Source organism: Grammomys surdaster, unplaced genomic scaffold (genome assembly GCF_004785775.1).
Source record: "Grammomys surdaster isolate TR1022 unplaced genomic scaffold, NIH_TR_1.0 126182, whole genome shotgun sequence".
Taxonomy (NCBI): domain Eukaryota; kingdom Metazoa; phylum Chordata; class Mammalia; order Rodentia; family Muridae; genus Grammomys; species Grammomys surdaster.
The window spans coordinates 2,466,049-2,485,895 of NW_021620988.1; the positions used below are offsets into that span (position 1 = coordinate 2,466,049).

Genomic DNA, 19,847 nt, shown 5'->3' on the forward strand with positions numbered 1-19,847 from the left:
ACTCTGACACACTCACACACACTGCATACACACACACACACACACACACACACACACTCTGCACACAATTGGAATGTCCCTTTTGGCTTTTTTCTGATGACCTATCACAATCCCAAGTTCAAGACCCAGCACAGACCAAGTCATTTAAGAAGCATCACCTTAAGTTCAAGTCTCGCCTTATGATTTAATTATTTCATGGAGACTGCTTCCTCCTTTCCAGTTTTATTCTCCGTAAACTGATTACAGCTTGCCTCTTGATTACTGAATATGGCACACTTTTAATTTTTTTGAGAATTTCCTACATGTGTCAACATGCTTTTCCCAGACTCATTCCCTTCAATTCCTTGCCCTATCTTTCCCATCCATTTTCTCCTTCAACTTCATGTGTGTCTGTTGCCTTTTCTGTTTAAGCCCACTGAGCCCATGTGGTGCCACCGTTATGTGCATGGATGTAGGGCCATGGACTGCCTCCAGGGGCTGCATCCTGAAGAAAACTGACTTGCTCTCCTAGTAGCTGTCAATTGCCAATGGCTCCTCAGCTATGGCTGGGGCTTCCTGAGCCCCTCGCCCATCCATGCTGGGATCTGGGCTGGCTTGATCTTCTGCATGTAGCCACAAACCCACTGTGAGTCCATGCTGTCATACTGCCTTGCTGCAGACACCCACTCCCAACATAACCCCCCCCCCCCCCCGGAGTTCAGGCCAGCGCACGAGGGCTCTTTTCTCTTCTTCCATCATTGTCCCAGCGATAGCGATAGAGTCAGCTCTAAACACTGACTTAGAGCTGAGTTTAATCAAGTATGCAGTAGCTTTGTGTTGTGTGTATTTTTAAATAATATCAATTCATTTAAGTGGCAATTCTGTGTATAGCAATTTTATAATGGATCTACAATTAATACTTCGTTATCAAGAGTATCCTTCCACAATGGTGCATTACAGAGCAGCTGCTGTAAGCAAGCGTTTCCCCAGAGTTAAATGTGCAGAGACTTTTAACAGTCTGGTTTGGAATTTTGCAGAAAATGTGATCTTTTGTTAATTTTATTCTGCATTATTGTATTTCCCTTGTTTAATTATACATGTATGATATATGTATTTATATATAAACACATATAAATATATAAATAGGCACACACACACACACACATACATACACACACGCATATCAGGAGGGTTCTAGTTGCCATTTACTGGATGTGTCAGATCCTGAATATATATTTTAACATGTACAGAAAAGATTTATATTGATTAAAAATCTACAAGTCAAATTGGAGCTAACATTCTGTCACCATCTGCAACAATAGTGATTTTCATTTGATTAGGCTGCTGGCCAACCTATAAATCAAGGACAACGGCTGACAAACATGTCAGTTCATTAAGCCATTTGTTTAAAGTCAGGAGGTTGGAGGCATGATTTAACATAGTTAGAGCTGAATTGCTTATTAAGAGTCAGTGATCAAAATCTGGGGCAGTGTTAATGTCATTATAGGTCATTTCTTTCAGCCTCAATGACCAGAAGGTACACTATCTTAAAAGAAAAATAGTTTTATGTGCATGGGGGTGTGTGTATGTGCATAGCATGTGTGTGTAGTACACACATGAGGGTTTCTGGGTCCAAATGACATCTGGAGCCACATTATTCCTTTTTGAGGGTATCTTGGTTAGCTTTGACTAACCTGGTACAGCCTCAGTTTAGGGACAGACTTGTGGATATATGTGTGTGGGGTTTTCCAAGTCTAGACCACTGTGGGTAAACTATTCTCCTGGGAATGTGGTCCTGTGCTGTACGAAAAGATGGCTCAACTAACACCTGCCTATGAGCCAACAAGCAGTGTCCAGCACGGCTCCTGCCAGACTTCTTTGGCTGATGCTGTATGCAATAACAACCAGGTCTGTCTTCAACTTTCCTCAATAATAAACTGTGACTTGAAGCTGTAACCAAAAATAAACCGTTTCCTCCCATAAGTTGTTTTTGGTCAGAGTATTTTATCACAGAAACAGAATGGATGGAAGAGGCTATTAGGGGAGGGCAGTATCCTGCATATGGCATGATTCAGTAGAATCCCTTTCCTGTATCCACTGATTGCCAGCATCACCAATTGAGAAACCCAAAAATATGTCCAACTATTGGCAAGTGACTCATATAGAGCAAAACTATCTTTATTTAAAATTCACTTATGTTGTATTTAAGGAATATTTATTTTTGACTCTATTACAAAGATTAATTGCCAGAATTCAAAGGCAATTAATTAAAAGTTAATGATATAAAAGCAGACCTAGCCAGTGTGGGCTCCAGCATTTCTTTTTTTGTTTGTTTGGTTTTTTTTTTTTGAGACAGGGTTTCTCTGTATAGCCCTGGCTGTCCTGGACCTCACTCTGTAGACCAGGCTGGCCTCGAACTTAGAAATCCGCCTGTCTCTGCCTCCCAAGTGCTGGGATTAAAGGTGTGCGCCACCACTGCACGGCCGAGCACTTCTTTACTATGTGATTGCAGGCAAGTTATTTAGTCTCTCTGTGCCTCACTTTCTCCCATTTATTAAGTGGGAAGATGACAAGGGCATCTTCTAACTACATTAGAGAACCGAAGACCAGGAGTCAATAATGCCATGTTTAGGAATCAGCCTGTCTGGTGTATATCGCAGACACTGCATAGACACGCACACACTAATAATATAGCCTTTAATTTCTTTAGTAGAAAAATACTGAAAATGGAACAGTTGAGTCTTTTCACATATAAATTAAAGTAGAGTGCTTACACCCCAGCACATTTATTGGTGGAAACCTATAATTTCCACACATATCCACATGAAAAGTGAGCTAAGAGTCTTGGTATTAGAAGGAATTTTAGCAGATATAGATATGGATTTTACAAACCCTGGCTACACAACAGGTAATTATATCGCAAGCAGGGCTCTGCATGAGCTGAAAAGCCTGCGAAAGAACAAAACGCCCTCTCTAGGATGCAGAATAAAGCGCTGATCCGGTGACATACCTTGTGACAGGCGCCACGTAGTTGCCAGGGAAGACACCTATCTTGCTGGTGTGCATGGATGTCCCTTTGTACCAACCATCCTGGCAACGCTCAAACACCAAGAACATCTCCCCTTTCCTCAGTTCCAGCTCATCTTCCTTCCGGGGAGTGTATGGATATATAGCAACATATCTACAGAAAAGAAAAAAAATGTCAAGGTAGCAGGCAAACCCCAAGATCTCCACACTCCTGCTTGGGCTAAGGTCTTAAGTACCTCAAACACAGGACATACAATCTTAACCGCAAGCAGCGCCGGGAAGTCTCCACAGAAAGAGGTTTTGCCGTCTGCCCTTTGAATGCAGGCGGAGGCTTTTGTTTTTTGATTAAGAGTGTCCCTCCTCCAAATGTTATTAATGTGCTATGAAAGAATAAATGCGGTTTCCAAGAGTGTCTACCTTAGGGCTCTGGATTAGGAGCCCATTGAGAAAATGGAGCTCTTCAAAATGGCACTTGTTAGACTTGGGAATGAGCCCCAGATGAGGGCATATGGGCATACAATTCCACTGGGAAACACAATATGTTGCCTTCTATGCACACTGCACCTGCAGGCTGAGGCTGCACCTGCATTTCTGAGCTCAGCCACGAAATTGACTGTAATAGAGAAAGTCAAAGGAACTCTAGGTTGTAGAAAGCACAAAAGAGCTGCCGAGTACAAGGTGCCTGTCCACACAGACACCAGGCAGGCGACTGACCTATACATCGGCCAGTGCTCTGAACCCTACGGGTGCAGACCTACACAAAGCAGATGCCTTCTGTCAGCGGCAAACTGCGCAGGACAACTGGACGTCTCTGGATTCTTACTGCTGGGGACTTACAGTTTTCTGTATGCTTACAGTTCTCTGCAGGGAGACCTGATGTGTGTGGAATACCTTCCTGTTTTTTTAAGATCAGCAGTTCTCAATCTTGCTAATGCTACAACCATTTAATACAGCCCCTGATGTAGTGCCCCCCAAACCATAAAATTATTTTTGTCACTACTTCATAAGTGTCATTTTGCTACTGCTATGAATGGCATTGTAAATATCTGATATGCGGTCTCTGTGAAAGGGTCACTCAACCCTTCCCTTCCGCCAAAGGGGTCAACACGCACAGGTTGAGAACTGCTGCTTAAGATCGTGATACCAGGAATGAAACTGAAGAAAGAAAGACTACGACAGAGCTGTATAGAAGAACAGCAGTTTTCTAGATAGACGGCCTATAAAGGAGAGAACAGAAATTCCTCTAAACTGAAAGGCCTTTTCTCAAAGGCACACCACCCACCAGGCACACATTAGGCTCATTCTAAGTGTCTTACTAATTATATGCATGACTGGGTAGAAGTTTCCAGAATACAAGCCACTTGGTTGAGCCCTAAGCCTGTCAGTAGCTCCTATCAGACATGTGTTTCTTGATCTGTGCTGTTTGAGATGAGTGTTTACACAATAATAAAGACACCCTCACTTACACACTGGGACGAGTCTGAGGACGTAAATGTGCAATCTGGTCAGTGGATCCCACCACAGGCCTGGGTCCCATTCCAGTGGCTGCGGCGGCAGCAGCGGCAGCAGCAACAGCAGCAGCGGTAGCGCCTGATGGGGTGGAGGCCAGTACAGTGGCAGCCAGGAGAGGGGGTGGAGGAAGAGGAGGATTCATAGTCTAAATCAGGAAAAGAAAAGATGGAGAGGGGACACACATATCATTTATTTATATCTTTATGAAAGGTATTAGGGAAGGAGCCTCAGAAACCTACCAGACAGACTCCGTGCACGACAGAACCAGCAGGCTACATCACATGAAACACTCATTTTAAAAGTTTATATTAGGGCTGGAAGGGTGGCTCAGCGGTTAAGGGTGCTGGTTGCCTTTCCAGAGGTCCTGAGTTCAACTCCCAGCAACCACATGGTGGCTCACAATTATTAATGGGATCCGATGCCCTCTTCTGGTGTGGATAGCTATAGTGTGCTCATATACATAAATAAATAAACCTTATTTTAAAAGTTTATTTTAAAGCATCACTCTTTTTGGCAAACAGGTAAGCCTTGACAGGAAGGAGAAAAAAATGAAAAAATGAAATGACTGTGCGGAAGTTTAAGATGAATAACACATTGAAAGTACAGAAGCGGGCCTGGAGAGATGGCTCAGTGGTCAAGAACACTGGCTGTTCTTCTAGAGGACTCAGGTGTGATTCCCAGTACCCACCTGGCAGCTTCCAACCATCTATAACCCTAGGACCACATGATTCAACACCTTCTTCTGGCTTCTGAGGGCATCGGGAATGCTTGTGGTGCACAGATACATGTAGGCAAAGCCTTCATATACATAAAATAAATAGTAATTAAAAATAAAAAGCAGCCGGGCGGTGGTGGCGCATGCCTTTAATCCCAGCACTTGGGAAGCAAAGGCAGGCAGATTTCTGAGTTCGAGGTTAGCCTGGTCTACAAAGTGAGTTCCAGGACAGCCAGGGCTACACAGAGAAACCCTGTCTCGAAAAACCAAACCAAACCAAACAAAAATAAATAAATAAATAAATAAATAAAAAAGCACAGATTTGGTCAAGAATTGAGACACCTTCCAAAGGAGCTACTATAATGTCACATTGCTAGAGTTGATTTTCTGCTGGGCTTTTGTAACCCGAAGCTTAAATACATCACACTGTGTATCACTGTATTACAAGCCATTCCTCCTGCCATCATTCCTTTTGATATCTGGTCTTCCCAGAGCCTAATCCATAGCAAGCCATAGTTGCAAGTCTTCCTTCGTTTTTTCTCTTCTTCACTTGGTCAGTTTTTGAAATTTAGGACTATCAAGGCTGGTAATCTTTAACACATACACCAGTGAGAAGCCACTGGGTCCTTTATGGGCACAGTCTAATGGGGTTCTGCCTGCAGGGCTCTGTGTCTTTGACAATCAATGGAGTATTTGTTACCTTCTGATCTACAAACCCCAGATAATTCTTCAGGGACTGTATCCTGAAACTCCTGGGAAAACAGGCACACAAAGCCTGACTCAAGCCCTATCTCACCCTCCCCAAATCTTTGAACCACTAGAGGTAAAAACTGAATCAGGGAGAACCAGAGAGAGAGGTGGCAGAATACACCCAGGAGGCAGAAAGAGCTGCTATGCAAAGCAGGGTTCCAGTCATTATATTTCAAATGCTTGAAATGAGAATGGAATCCTATCAACACTTATCTATTAATAGAACACAGCTGCAGACATTCATGTTTCTAGACCTGTAACTGTTTGATGTGTTCTACTTAATCTTTTGCTAGCGTGCCTTCCGATGAGGACTTTCCCACACAGCGACAGAGCATTGAGCATAGAAGTAAATGACGCATGGAATCGCTTACAGAGAGCCAGCCTGGACAAGACGGGCTGTTCAAAAAGTCACGAAGTCACTTGCCACTCCCCACGAAAACGGGGCAGCATTGAGATGCATCGTGCCTCTGGAACGTCATGTTCTGAGTGAGCCTCAGAGCCTCTGACCCTTTCAGCAGAGGGTCAAGCTTTCTTTCTGTTTGGCCCACTTCCAGTGACAAAGTAGAGAGAAATAAAGATAATCCAGGCAAAATAGTGAGAAGACATGGTCAGAGCCACCGTTCAAAGATAACGCCAAGTCAGAGGCTTACAGGTTGAGATGGGTCTATCTGTCCACAGAGAAATATATGAAAAAATGGGGAGCTTGGACAGATTGCCACTCCAATCTTTCTAAACCCAGTCTTAAGACAGTGCATCTATGGAAAGACAGAAGGCAGAGGACAAGTGTACAGCAAGAAAATATTATAGAAAAAAATTTGAAAGGAGCAACTGGGATAAATGTCTTAGAGGCAAAACAAAAACAAACATCTATTTATGTATGGACCTGATTAAAGAAAAAAAAAACTAAATTTTACATTTTAACAAAACATAAAGAAGGGTCACAAATGTCATTGCTTGTAAAAGGAGACGGAGTGAGACATTGGAATACGGCAGGAAAGGGGACATTCAGACACACAGACCCAAAGCTAGTTTCTAAGTGAAGTACAGTCATCTCTCTCTGTAGCTGAAACAGAAGAGATGGTCTTTGTAACACTAGGCAGATTATTTTTCTCCCTCTCTGCACTGAGTGAATGTGTGTTAGATAGAGGGAATGCCTGATTAAATCAGAGTTCTCGATGCTACTTGGTCCTGTGGATGGGAAAATGACCAGGTTCTCCTAATACAGAACTGTGATACACTAGGAAGCTCGGTGGCTTGCTTTATAAACAGCCTCAACTGCAAAAACCTGGCCCAGTGGAAGTTCAAGAGGTGATCCACCCTGCACTGTGCTTCGGGCAGTTTGCTATCTTGCAAGATTTGACATCTCTATAGAGAGTAACCTTTCATATACTCAGACCTGACCTGGAGACCTGCCTATTACACTGGAGTCTGGGCTAGCAGAGGCAGTATATACCCTTTACCAGCAAAACCACAAACAAACAAACAAACAAACAAACAAAAGAAAAACACCTACAGGCCATCGAGTCCCATACTGTTTATCAACACCAGACTCAGGAGTGGCTTACCCACATCAAATGGCCATCTTTTGCAATGCCCAGGTCTGTCCCCATAAGGCAACTAGCAGGCCTTGCAGAAGCAATGTAGTTTTTCCTATCAGAAAGGGTGACAGATTTCCACCCTAGCCAGCCTGTTCCTTTCTAGAATGTGTATCCGGGGAGGAGATGTCTTCTATCTTAGTAGAAGCTGATATAGGAAACTGGACACCAGATATTGTAAGTAAGAAGTTTACGTCTGTGGGTGTGAAGCTGGCCCTTCCTGGCATGATTTCCTCTTGACTTTTCATGAGACCAGCACAGACAGCACTAGACCTGGATTTGGCTAAGACTTGTATATTTCAAGCCTGATGCCAAGGGCTGAAGGCCATCTTACTACTTACCAAAATGCTTTGCGTTGGAATTATAGGCACAATTTCAAGTGACAATCAAAGGCCCCTTTGCTTTCCAACGTCTCTTATGTGTGCCTCTTCCTCACACACCTCACAGGAAATGAATTGCATGGGTAAACACCATGTAAAATCCCACAACCCATCACTGATGCTGCCCAATCACCTACTCTCCACTCACCCTACCTTTAACCCAACACATCAGCATCCCTAAATGGTCTTTCCGGGATACAGGATCCCAGGCACAAACTGGTCCAAGAGAGGCTAGGTTGCATGAGAGTGCACGTGGGTCAATAGTGTTGCTATTTTTAGCTGTGTTGTTGTGTACCTTTTTGTTTCCCATTTAATCTCTGAGAAAGAGGAGAGATGCCCATACTAGTTACTTGTATGAATTATGTGGTGTCTCTAACCTTTTAATAACTAGGAATGGTGTGTGTGTTGATTTCCCCAGTGCACAGGGCACAGGCAAAGGTCAATAAGTGGAAGGCAATGTTACAATTTAAGAGGTTTTGGAGTCAGAGACTGACTTAATGCTTGTTAGACAACTGGCTCTGGCTCCTAGCTTTGCAGCCAGAAGGCAGGAGACCCTCAGTGAACACTATGATTGTAAAACGTTCTGTGCTTCTCACTGCCTCTTAGGACAATACGATTTGGATCTAGAAGATTCGATCCCTGAGATGCTAGAGTACTTTTCTGTTGTTGCAATGGATGTCCTAAGCTGGGCAAGGTGGCTCCTGCCTGTAATCCCAGCACTGGGGAGGCTGACGAGAAAAGGACATGAGTTCAAGGCCTGTTTGAGCAATATAGTGACCTAGGTCAACTTGAGCTGCACAGGTAGACACTACCTTGAAAACTGAACCATAAAATATATATAATAAATATAATATATAATATATAATATATAATATATAATATATATAACACACACATATATGATATAATATATGATATATATTATATCATATATATATAATAAATATATTTCAACTCTCCTGCCAAAGACTTCCCTGCCACATCCCAAAGTGCCAAGGTTCGTGGTCTCCATCTGGGCCCTACTTCTGACAGTTCCTTGTTCCTGTTGGCAGAAGTGGTGGTGCCACCAACTACATATTGCCTATTCTGAGACCTGACATCATTTAACGTTCTTTTGGCTTTTTTCATTTGCTTTATGAGACCAGGTCTCCCGTAGGCTAGGACTGCCTGCCTCCATGTTGTTGAGAGTGAGCCTGACTTTCTGATGATCTTGTCTTCATACATGTAGTACTGGATTGTAAGTGTGCATCATGACTTTAATAGATCACTGGCGATCAAACCTGGGGCTTCATGCATGGTATATAGGCAGTCTAGCAACTGAGTGATATCCACAACCCTCATGTTTCTTCACATGCATGTACATGCATACGTGCGCACAGACTAAATCTCATCATTCGAGTACTTGGGAAGTAAAGGCAGGAGGATCAGAAGTTCAAGAATATCTTCAGCTACATAGTGAGTTTAAGGCCAGCCTGGGTTACATGAGATACTGTCTCAAAAAGGAGTAAGAAGAGGAGAAAAAAAATTAAACATGGTTTCTAGACTTCTAGAATTCAACCTATTTGTAAGCTGTGGTGGGCAGTCAGTATTTGGCCTTTAATGATGGGGCTGTCTCATGACAGTTTGCATCTAAACACACCACACGGTATCAGCAATTACTAATCACCCATTGTGTACTTTCCTCTGCCCCTGCACTGGAAATATAGGACTAAGAGCTTCAGCTTCCTCATCCCACAAAACGAGTCAACAACAACAATAACAACAACAAGTAACTATTATTAATAGGCTCATGGCCTGAATCAACAGCCGTGACACTTCTGCTCATGATGGAAGAGACGGAACATTCTCGCTGTTGAGTGTGAAATGTTAGAGACATATGCTCATAAATAACTCCATTCTGCATAAAAGATTTAAAAGTCTCAATTTATGAAAAAAGCACTGGAAGTAATTTGCATTTCCTATCCCAGGGGTGACATTTAATTCCTATACATCCATAACATGAAAAGCCCATTTTTTTATTTCGTCCTACCAAGCTTCATACTATTGCTATGATAACAACATCTCCTGAAATGCTTCAGATTTTAAATAGAATCCTTGTTACAATTAACTGGAGGTACCAAGGGCCTCATGTGCTATTGAGAGTTTCCTGTGCAAAACCAACATTAAATCCACGGCATGTCTGCCAACCTACTAGAGACTTTGAGATCTACTCTTTTCTCTGGATGACAGAAAAGCCTGTTTATAATTAGTTTTTCATTAAATGGAGCTGGCGCGCAGTAGACAGTGTTTAATAAATCTCTCTTGCTTAATATGCAGTCTTTCTTATAAAAATCCTAGAATAAAAATGACTGACCATGAATTAATTTTATATGCTCTCTTGTGGCCTATTCCATTGATTTGCCCCTGAGTCAACCCCCAGCAAAGAACTGGCCATTTACTATATTATAAAATTTTCAGTTCACAAGGGCTAAAACTCAGCCAGCCTTATATCTTTTATACTAATTAATTTTTCTAAAGTCAGTCTTCCCTTTCCCCCTTAAGACATGGAGTTAAGAATGCTTCCACGCACGGGAGTCATCTGGAACGAAAATACACTGTGGTTATATGTGTTGGTGGGAAAGAAAAAGAAGTTGCTCCCCTGGAGATTAGAGGGCAGGATGGGTTATGAAATTTGGCTTTAGTGAAACCTCTGTGGCTAACTGAGTCTTGTGGAAACCACATTTAATAAACGTTAACTAAAATCCATCTTTTCCCCAGATGAATCGAGGCCATGTCTCCTACACTAAGCAGCTGTATTATCAAGGAAGCTGTAAGCTCTCAGGGAGCATTTAAAAAGAGAAAAACAAATCCAATAACTTTAACCTCTGAGTAGAAGGCACTGGCGTCCATTTAAACAGAAGAACATGATTTATTCCGTGAACGTCTTGAGAAGTCTAAGTGAAGTTAGATACTAACAGCAGTTATTTATGGCCCGCCTTGATTTAAAACTTAGCTTTTAATTAATTATAAAATGATCAAGCCAAAATTAATATTGAGGAAAAGGAAAACAATAAAATTTGACGGATTCAATATAGTCAGTTGTATCAATATACTGTATTGTATTGCCCTGGCTACAGACTCAGCTTTAAGAAACCTAGCAGAGGAAAATACCTTTACAACACACATAAAATCTATAACCTAGAAACAAAGCAGCTGCTTAGAGGCAGCTGTGACTGGTACTAGCTGCCTTCTCTGGCTCGCTCATCTACCTTTCTTGGATAGCCCAGGCATGCTGCCCAGGGATGCTACATCCCACAATAGGCTGGGCCTCCTGTATCAACCAATAATCAAGAAGATGCCCTACAGACACACCTCCTCCCATGTGTGTCTAGGTTTGTGTCAAATTGGTAAAAGCCAACCAGCACAGATGCTGAGGCTGAAAGATGCTGAGTAACTTTCCCAGGGTCACCTGACAAATAAAATGGCTTGAATGACCCAAACTTAAACCCAAGTCTTTCCATCCCAAACCTAAAACCCTTCAATGGACCACACTGTTTCTCTGAGAGGACCAACAGATATTCCAGATGCAGAATCAGTGAGGGTGATGCCGGAATCCAGACACCGCACAGTCTGGCTGAAGGATTTCTACTCAGTGCTGGAATAGTCGGAAATAGCAACAGCCTGAAAGTGTAACCAAGACATAGCCCAAATGAGAGATTTCTCATATTTTCTAGTTCCTTGCTGCTCAATGGGTTGTGATTTTAGGAAGCAAGGGGGCTGTTTTTCTGTTACCCAAGGGTGTATTTGCTTGTTTTTCTCCACAGTTATTCTTTTTTTACATCCATCTCTCTTGACTGTTATGATTCTCCAGGTCAACCCCCTCCCCCCATTCAGATGTCTTTATGCAACTGATGGTTAGAATCTATCTGTGGGATGCCAAGTTTTTAGAAGAAAAATCAACATACTGTAAAAGACCCTCCCAGGGCAGCAGGGACCATGAAAGAGTCACTGTAAGCTCCAAAGTAGTAAAACAGACATTTGGTATCAATTTATTCTGTGAATAAAATCAAACCATTTAACCTGGAAAGGCCCATGTCTTCAGAATGTCTATAAATGTATCTCTAAACAATTAAATAAATAAGCAGGATCTGGAAACCCCAAAGAAATACAGGTTAAGCCTTTGGGAAATCAAACTGAACTTCAATAAAATTAAGTGTAGCTTTCAGAGTTCTCTTAGCTTCAGGTCAGGCCTCTGATTGCCACCATTAACAATTTTGTAGGCTGCTGGCAAGACAGTCTTTTCTGTGAGATGAGCAGGGATCACGGACGAAAGGCAATCCCACCTAGCGGCATCTGGGTACACCGCAGATGTTGGCTGGAATACGTCAGACCATCAAGACGAAAGACCTCAAAGAGAAATAAAGACACAGAAATGATACTTACTCCAAGGGCAGCTTGGTAGGGGACATCTGACGGGAACGTGAATGAAGGGCCAGTTGTCACTGGGCTGCTAGGGGGTGGGGTCACAATTAACCCAGTGGTGCTTATATGAACCTGCCAAGGAAAACAGTTTATTAAAAAGACAGCTGTGCTTTCTCCTCCAACAGGAGGAGTGTGTGTGTATGTGTGTGTGTGTGTGTGTGTGTGTGTGTGTATGCGCGCACGCGTGCGCACAATAGTGCCATGTGGAAGTCAGAGAACAATCTCTGATGTTGGTCCTCACCATCTATATTTAAGACAGGGGCCTCTTGTTCACCCAGTTACTTATGCCAGACAAGTTGACCTGTGGGTTTTGGGACTCTCCAGTCTGCCTCCTCCCTTGCTGTGGGAACATGCTGCGACTATCTAGTGCCTTGGCTTTATCTATATTCTGTGAATCAGAACTCAGGTCAATATGCTTACATGGCAAGCACTGTATTGAGCCCATCCCCCCCAACCCAAGTTCACCATATTTAACACAACAGTGTCTCCTAGACGAAGTCACATAAACAAGAGATCTGTATATGAAGTTATCCAGGGAAGGCAGAATCCTTTTCTTCATATTCTGTCCCGAACTGTCTAAAGATTCAGTGTGTACCAGATATGCCAGTCAGTACAATGTGCTATATACAAAGTGCCATTGGCTATCACATAACATGATACCTCCTCATTTTACATTCTACCATGAATCAAATTGTTCAGACAGTCAGCCTGGGGCTAATCTAGCTTCACATTCTCATGAAGACCCTGCGAAGGCAGGCTGGGTCTCCACATTCATCTCTCCACTGATAGGTCAAATCTATGTAAAATTATTGAGGCACTTCTGCATTTTCAAGCCCATTCTTTCTCACTTCCAGCTTTCAGTGAGGATCAGCCATCAAAATGGAGCAGCCTGGCTGTGCCTATGGCAGAAAATTCATTATAGAACCTTTAAGAAATAATGTCAATCCAAATTGTGTTCAAAGGTGTCATCCACGATACTACCCGGGATTAATTTACAAGAAAGAAATTGAATTATTTAGGTCATTTCACTGCATCCAATTACTTGATCAATTTCCCTCAGGTTGCAGGGCAGATACAGCTGAGGAATATGGGAGTGTTACTTGATGCTGCAGACCCCGGGAGAGTAGATATCCCAACAGACAGGATGTCTTTTCCTCAGCACAGAGGACCAGACATTAGTACATCTCTATAAGAAGGGGTTAGGGAAGCAGGGAGAGTTGGGGAGAGAAAACAGGAGCAACCGGATGGGCCTTCTTGCTTCCCCTGAGGACAAGGGCAATACAAAAATACCTCAGACACAAACGACATTATAAATCATTCCTTGGGATGTCACAAGCACAGGTATCATGGGTATGACTGGGGGTAGACCAAATGTCTTCATGTGCTTTATGGATGTCAGTCACAGAGACCCGTGATCGTGTGTGCAGGGTACAGCTTAGAAGTGATTTCCTAGTTTATACCTTTTCAAGTTCAGTCCTCACTCGACAGCCACCAAATACAACGGCAAGCAAGCCCTCTGACCCTCTGACCCTCGGCCACCCTGTGACTGTTATATCCAGGGTCTCCATCATCAGGAGAAGTGAGGTTGGAGGTGCCCCATTTCCTAAGTACCACAGTATCAGCACTCAACCGCCTATGCAGCTGTGACAGGAGCACTTGTTCAGACGGGAGACCCTCGTGAATACTGACTTGCTTAGGTTTGCTTCTTAAAAATGGAATGAAAGAAAATCAGGTAAGTGTGAGTTAGGAAAATTAAAAATCACGCTAGTGGTGAAGGCAGATTCTGAGACAACTTCTCTTGGGGCAGGCCTGGTTGTAGCAGCCTCTCCTGGCCATTCCCTATATGGACTCCTCTCCATGACAAGGACCGTGTATGTGCCTGTTGAGGGGACAGCATACACTCAAAGCTTCCTTGTGGACCCACGGCCCCTTCATCGTGTAAGGTGCCCTAGATAAGTGATGTTTTCTATAAATCTCAGCGGGAGAACCAGGCAATGTTTCACACACCTCCTATCCTCTGCTAGAAATAACTTTTCCCTGAGGCGACACACCACCACTGAAAACAACCAGTTGGTTACAAAAGGGAGGTGCGGGGAGGGGGAGGAAGAGAGGGCAGATGCAAGGAAACAGAAAGCATCTTGCTTCCTAAAGCACTCAGATTCAAACAAGAATAGGCACACTCTCACAGCCTTTGTCCCCAGTTGTGGTGTGGCACTGCGAGACAAACTGACACCTGATACATACATACTAACTGATACCTAATAATACAACATCCAACAATCAATTGCCAGATGAATGTGAATGCTTGCAATTGGCCCATGCATTTTTAACATACAAATAATACGTGGTCTTGTTTTAAAGTAGTCTTGATGAATTACAGAGCCTTTTAAAATTGCTTAGCCTACCTTCCTTTTCCTTTTAACTTTGTCCACTACCAAATAAAAAGCACGGTCCACTATTTTAAATCCTTTCTCGTTCAGTGCTGTCAGCGTGCCTCACATGAGCCCGCTTCTGTGTCAAGAAAGCCCTATCGTGTGAATGTTGCTACTGCTTCATCACACGCACAAAACAAACTCATTCAGAATGATTGGCTTTGTGCTAGGGATTCTTCACCAACCCCTTGTCCAGATGCTTACTCAAAAACCCACGGAATCTCCCCAGGTTCTCCTCGCTTGGTATTCTGAACTCTGACCTACAATCTAGCTTCATGCTCTGATCTGAAACTCATGTCTATTTTCATGAGATCATTGGTTATGTCAAAGGTCAGGGCATTTCTCTCCCCACCTAGTTTTCAAGTAACTCATCCATTGAAGGAGACTTTGAGTGCTTGCTTATGTATGCCACGCTCGATGTTGTCAGTAACCAAAATGAAGACCCCCCCTCATACTAAAACCATGTATTGTGCATGTTCTATTTTTCTTCACTAAAATCAAAAGCTCTATAACCTTATCACTTACAATAAATAAATAAATACATAAATAAATTAATAAATTGACATAAATAACAAAAACGACTTTTAATAAAATTACTCAGGAATGGCCAACTTTTAGTCTGCCATGTCAAAGAGAAACTTATTAAACTACATAAACTTCTTCAGAACTAGGATTATATATTTTTTTAACTTTGTTTTTTTTTTCTTTAATGAGAATTTCATTTTTAAATTTTAAGGAAAAACAACCCAAAGCTGCATTGTGGAAAAAATCTGCATGAAATAAAACGATACCTAAGCCTACACAGAAAGTCTTCCTGCTGTGTCAGGCTGCTTGGGACAGTGCTCTCTGACCTCCAGGTTGAGCTAAGTGCAGCTGCTCTCTAAGTGGATAATGACACAGTCCTTTCCCTCTGGGAAAGCACAACAATTAGATCCACTCTGTAGACCAGAATAGGACCATCATAAGGAACGCCTGTATTCTATATATCTCATTACACACTGTGCCCAAGGGTCTAATAATACAACATCCAACAATCAATTGCCAAATGAATGAGTGAATGCTTGCAATTGGCCCATGCATTCTTAACACACAAATAACACGTGGCTGTGTTTTAAGGTAGTCTTGATGAATTACAGAGCCTTTTAAAATTGCAAGGTCAAATTTCTAAGTTGAATGTTTCTATCCTTTCTTTTCTTGCTCTATTATTTGGATGGGAAACCTAAGTACCAAGGTGTGAGAAGCTCCAAATATCCTGAGCATCAAATTGAGGACTGTGGGCGTGAACTGAGATAAAGTTTGTAGCACTGGGAAGTTTTGTAAACCGAGTGAACGTGAAATTGATAGGCAATACTTTACACATCTTGTAGGTTCTAATACTGCTTCTAAGACCTTACTATGGGATGAACTCAAGCTCGCCTTCCTTACGTATACTGTTCTGCTTTGAATGTGAAATGTCCCCCACAGGCTCCCGTATTTGGTTAGAAGTGCTGTGTGGAAAAGTCATGACATCTTTAAGAGACTTGTGCTAGAGGGAATGGATTTCTGGGAGAGCAGACCTTGAGGCTTGGTAGCTGGACCCCACCTCCTGTTCACTCTAAGCTTCCTGAGCATGGATGTAATAAGCCTTCTCAGCCTCCTGCTCTTGAAACCTTCCCTGCCTGTTGTCATATCTTCCCACCAAGAAGGACCACATCTCCCTGGATCTGCAAGCCAAACCCTTTCTCTCTCAAGTCGCTTTTGCGAGGTATTTATCCTAGCAGTGGGAATATAACTAAGGCAAATATATAGGAGACAGCAAGGAAAGCTACCGTCTTCAGGGGTTTTAACCGATGGTGAGCCCACGAATGCTTTGGCAGCTGACCCTGCCCATGTACCTGAGACGGGGCGCTGCAGGAGAGCCCGGACAGTTCGCTGATGCGGGCTGCGGCTGTGGGATTGCTGGAGCTGATGAGCACAGGAGGGCTGATCTCCATGGAGTGGCGGTGCTGGGACGCCTGGGAAGACTTATTGGCCATGGTGAGGGAGGTGAAGGAGTGTCGCTTCCTGGTGTTCTTCTTGGTGTCGGAGTGCTTTGAGGCAGAGCTGCTCTGCGCTGTTGCTGAGGGGCATTCTGCTGTGTCCACTCCTGGCACGGGAGGTTTATCCCACTCTATCAGCTGCTTGGCAGCTGAGTTAAACTGGAAAGGAAGCCAGCAGAGCGACACAAGGTTAGACCATTCTCAGTGGTTTCAACTCGAGCTCTTGCCTCCAAGTGTTTTAATCTATAATTCAAAGCCACCACATTAGTATTTGCATACACATGTTACATTTCTTCCATGTGAGATGCCTTTCTCACTGTAACAGGTAGATATCAACTGAAGAATAAATAGTTCCAAAGGAAGACTGAAAAGGTAAAGGCGTGTTTCCAAGGGGTGGGGGAAGAGGCATAGGTAATTTTGGCATTTGCTAGCAATAAAAGATTTCAGTTTACTGATGAAATTTGCCGAGGAGCGGCGAAAGAGTGTAAGTGGTCATCTGCCTGAATGCCGATCCCCAATAATGAATGGCTCAGAGCTGAACAACTGATGAGTTTGGTTCAAGCAAAGAAGGAAATAAAGAAGAAAACTGCACAATACTGATGTGTGTACCCCCAAACACGTTAACTCCCCTTGTTTCTCTCTGCAAAGTTTGAGGGACTCTCACAAAAGTCCGTTGAAATCCTTGTAGTTTTGTTTGCTGCTGCTGCTGCTGCTGTTGTTTTTTTTACTTCCTCAGACATTCTGTCCGTTATCATCAACACATGTGCTCAAAGTCATAGCAGGGGAAGAGCTGAAATTCAGGGCCAGCTGGCATGCTAGCTCGGTGTGTCTGAAGTCTCCATGTAAGGTGAGAGTACAAGGGGACAGAATATGTGTGCCAGACTGATAAGATCGGCAGGAATGGGGAGGACATTAGCCTTTTGTTTTCCCTGAGGTAAAACGAAATATTTCCGGAAAGACCTCGATGATAAAAGGCTGCATATCTCACTCTTGCAATGAGAAACTGCACAGTGCACGAAAATACAGGAAACTTGAGATGAACCCCACACATCTGAGAGGGGCTACTTGAGGACGAAGGAGGTCCTCCCAACATTACACTCAGCCCTGCACAACTAGCTCTGTACGAGGTAACATCATCTAATGTCCGTTTTCTACTTATCTCAATTGTTCAAACCATGTCTTCTCCCCCTGCTGATGAGACTCCCCTACCAGGAGAGAGGATATCCCGCTGGTCAATATTTAAAGGGCAAGAGAACCTGTTTCCCACAGCTACAAAGCAGGGTCAACCAGGGCCCAGAGCTTCTACAGATGACTGTAAATCGACTGGCAATTTGTTCCTGTGGCTCTCTGGGGACTCAAGGTGAGGTGGACTGTCTGACATAATTAGTAAGGCAACCTTTTTTCAAACATAAGCACCTCTTCTTTAGCCTTTGAAAAAGAGTGTTCACGGGATAACGTTTCCCGCATAGGCAGCCAGCCATACCTTACCAACAAGTAAAGGAATGGCAGGAATGATGGTAAAGATTGGGATAGGATGTGCTTAAAGATACAGGAACATTATAAAAGGGAGACTCACTTGGAACATAATAGTATTTAGTCAGGAGATCCACAATCTGTAAATCCTACTTTGATGTAGACCTCTCCCTCTTCGGGTTAGGGGCACAAGAGAATCAAATGCCCCAAAGAAGCAATTCAATGTTGGTTATTCTGATGGGAGGCACAGTTCTGAGACCTCCAGTGAACTTCCATGAGCCCGCGGAGGCAGAGTCCTTTTCCTACACAGCCAAGCAGACTAAAGAGTTACTTCTTTCACTGCTCCAAGCTCAGAGCTCATATGAAAGGCAAGGCGAGGCAAGGCAGTGCCCCCAGCAAGACAGGAGCAATGGAGTCGGAAGATGCTTCTTCTGTACCCATTACGTATCTCCATCCCTATACCACAAACCCTCCAAGCAGGAACCCACACAGCACTAGAGAGTGAAAACTCAGCTCTGAGTGCCTGTTCTGTTTATAAGAAATGGGATAAACTAGAGATTTCTTTCTCACAGGAGCCAAAAAATTAACCCAAGAAACAAATGCACCCATTGATATTACATTTAAATGAATTCTGGAGCTGTATCTGTTCCTTTTAAAATATACTAAATTACACATTTTGTCTGTGTCTGTATCTGTGTGGGTGCACAGATGTCAGGGTACATTGGTGGAGGTCAGAACAATTTGCAGGGGTTGGCTCTGTCCTTCAGACTTGTGGGTCCTGCGACCAGACACAGGTCATCAAGCTTGGTGGCAAAGACCTCTACCTGCTGAGACATCTTGCCTGACCACCTGCATTTTGAAATAATGTGAAATATTCCCATAATCTCGTCAAGGTTGTACCTAACCAAGTGTTGGTTATAATTGAGTTAGCATGGTTGGTTTCCATCTGCTGTGCTCTGATATAAACGTCTTGCTGGTTTGTTGTGAATAGAATACTGAGTCCCTCTTACGTCTTCTTCCATATCCATCCTCCAGGAGATAGATACAACTTGAGAACACTCTATGGAGTGTAAGTTGCTCGATGCTGGAGATTTACTAATGGACAGAAACAGTCAGAAGGTGTTTATAAACTGACTTAAAAACAATGGGCATGCGTTCTATAAGTTCAACTTTTGTTCCCCCTTCTAAGATTATCCACATTACTCAATGAAGCAAACACTCTTTCCTGTTAATTGTGATACAAGACCATTTAATTCTATACTTGTCCGTCAACTCTCCTGCCTCACATCTTTCAATGGATTTTTGCCTATGAAGCACATGACTACCAGGAGTGATCCACATATGTCTGGTGGGCACAGACCCTCACATACAACAAGACAGTGGTTTGCATAAGCAGGAACATCCAGGTCCAGCAGGATGTGGCTGAGATAGTAAACAGGGAATGGACCGAAACTCGAGGACTGGCACAGCTATCGGCCAACTCTAGGGTAGAGATAGCCACTGTG

General features: G+C 43.2%; 1 protein-coding gene across 1 annotated transcript in view; it reads right to left on the minus strand.

The window, feature by feature from the left end:
- Window positions 1–19,847, minus strand: part of Sh3rf1 (SH3 domain containing ring finger 1) — a 162,584-nt gene that overhangs the window by 23,089 nt on the left and 119,648 nt on the right. The window contains exons 4-7 of the mRNA XM_028757740.1: window positions 16,726–17,028; window positions 12,381–12,491; window positions 4,473–4,663; window positions 2,990–3,160 (exon numbers count right to left, since the gene is read on the minus strand). Coding sequence (XP_028613573.1) covers window positions 2,990–3,160; window positions 4,473–4,663; window positions 12,381–12,491; window positions 16,726–17,028 — 776 coding nt within the window. The remainder of the gene's footprint in view (window positions 1–2,989; window positions 3,161–4,472; window positions 4,664–12,380; window positions 12,492–16,725; window positions 17,029–19,847) is intronic.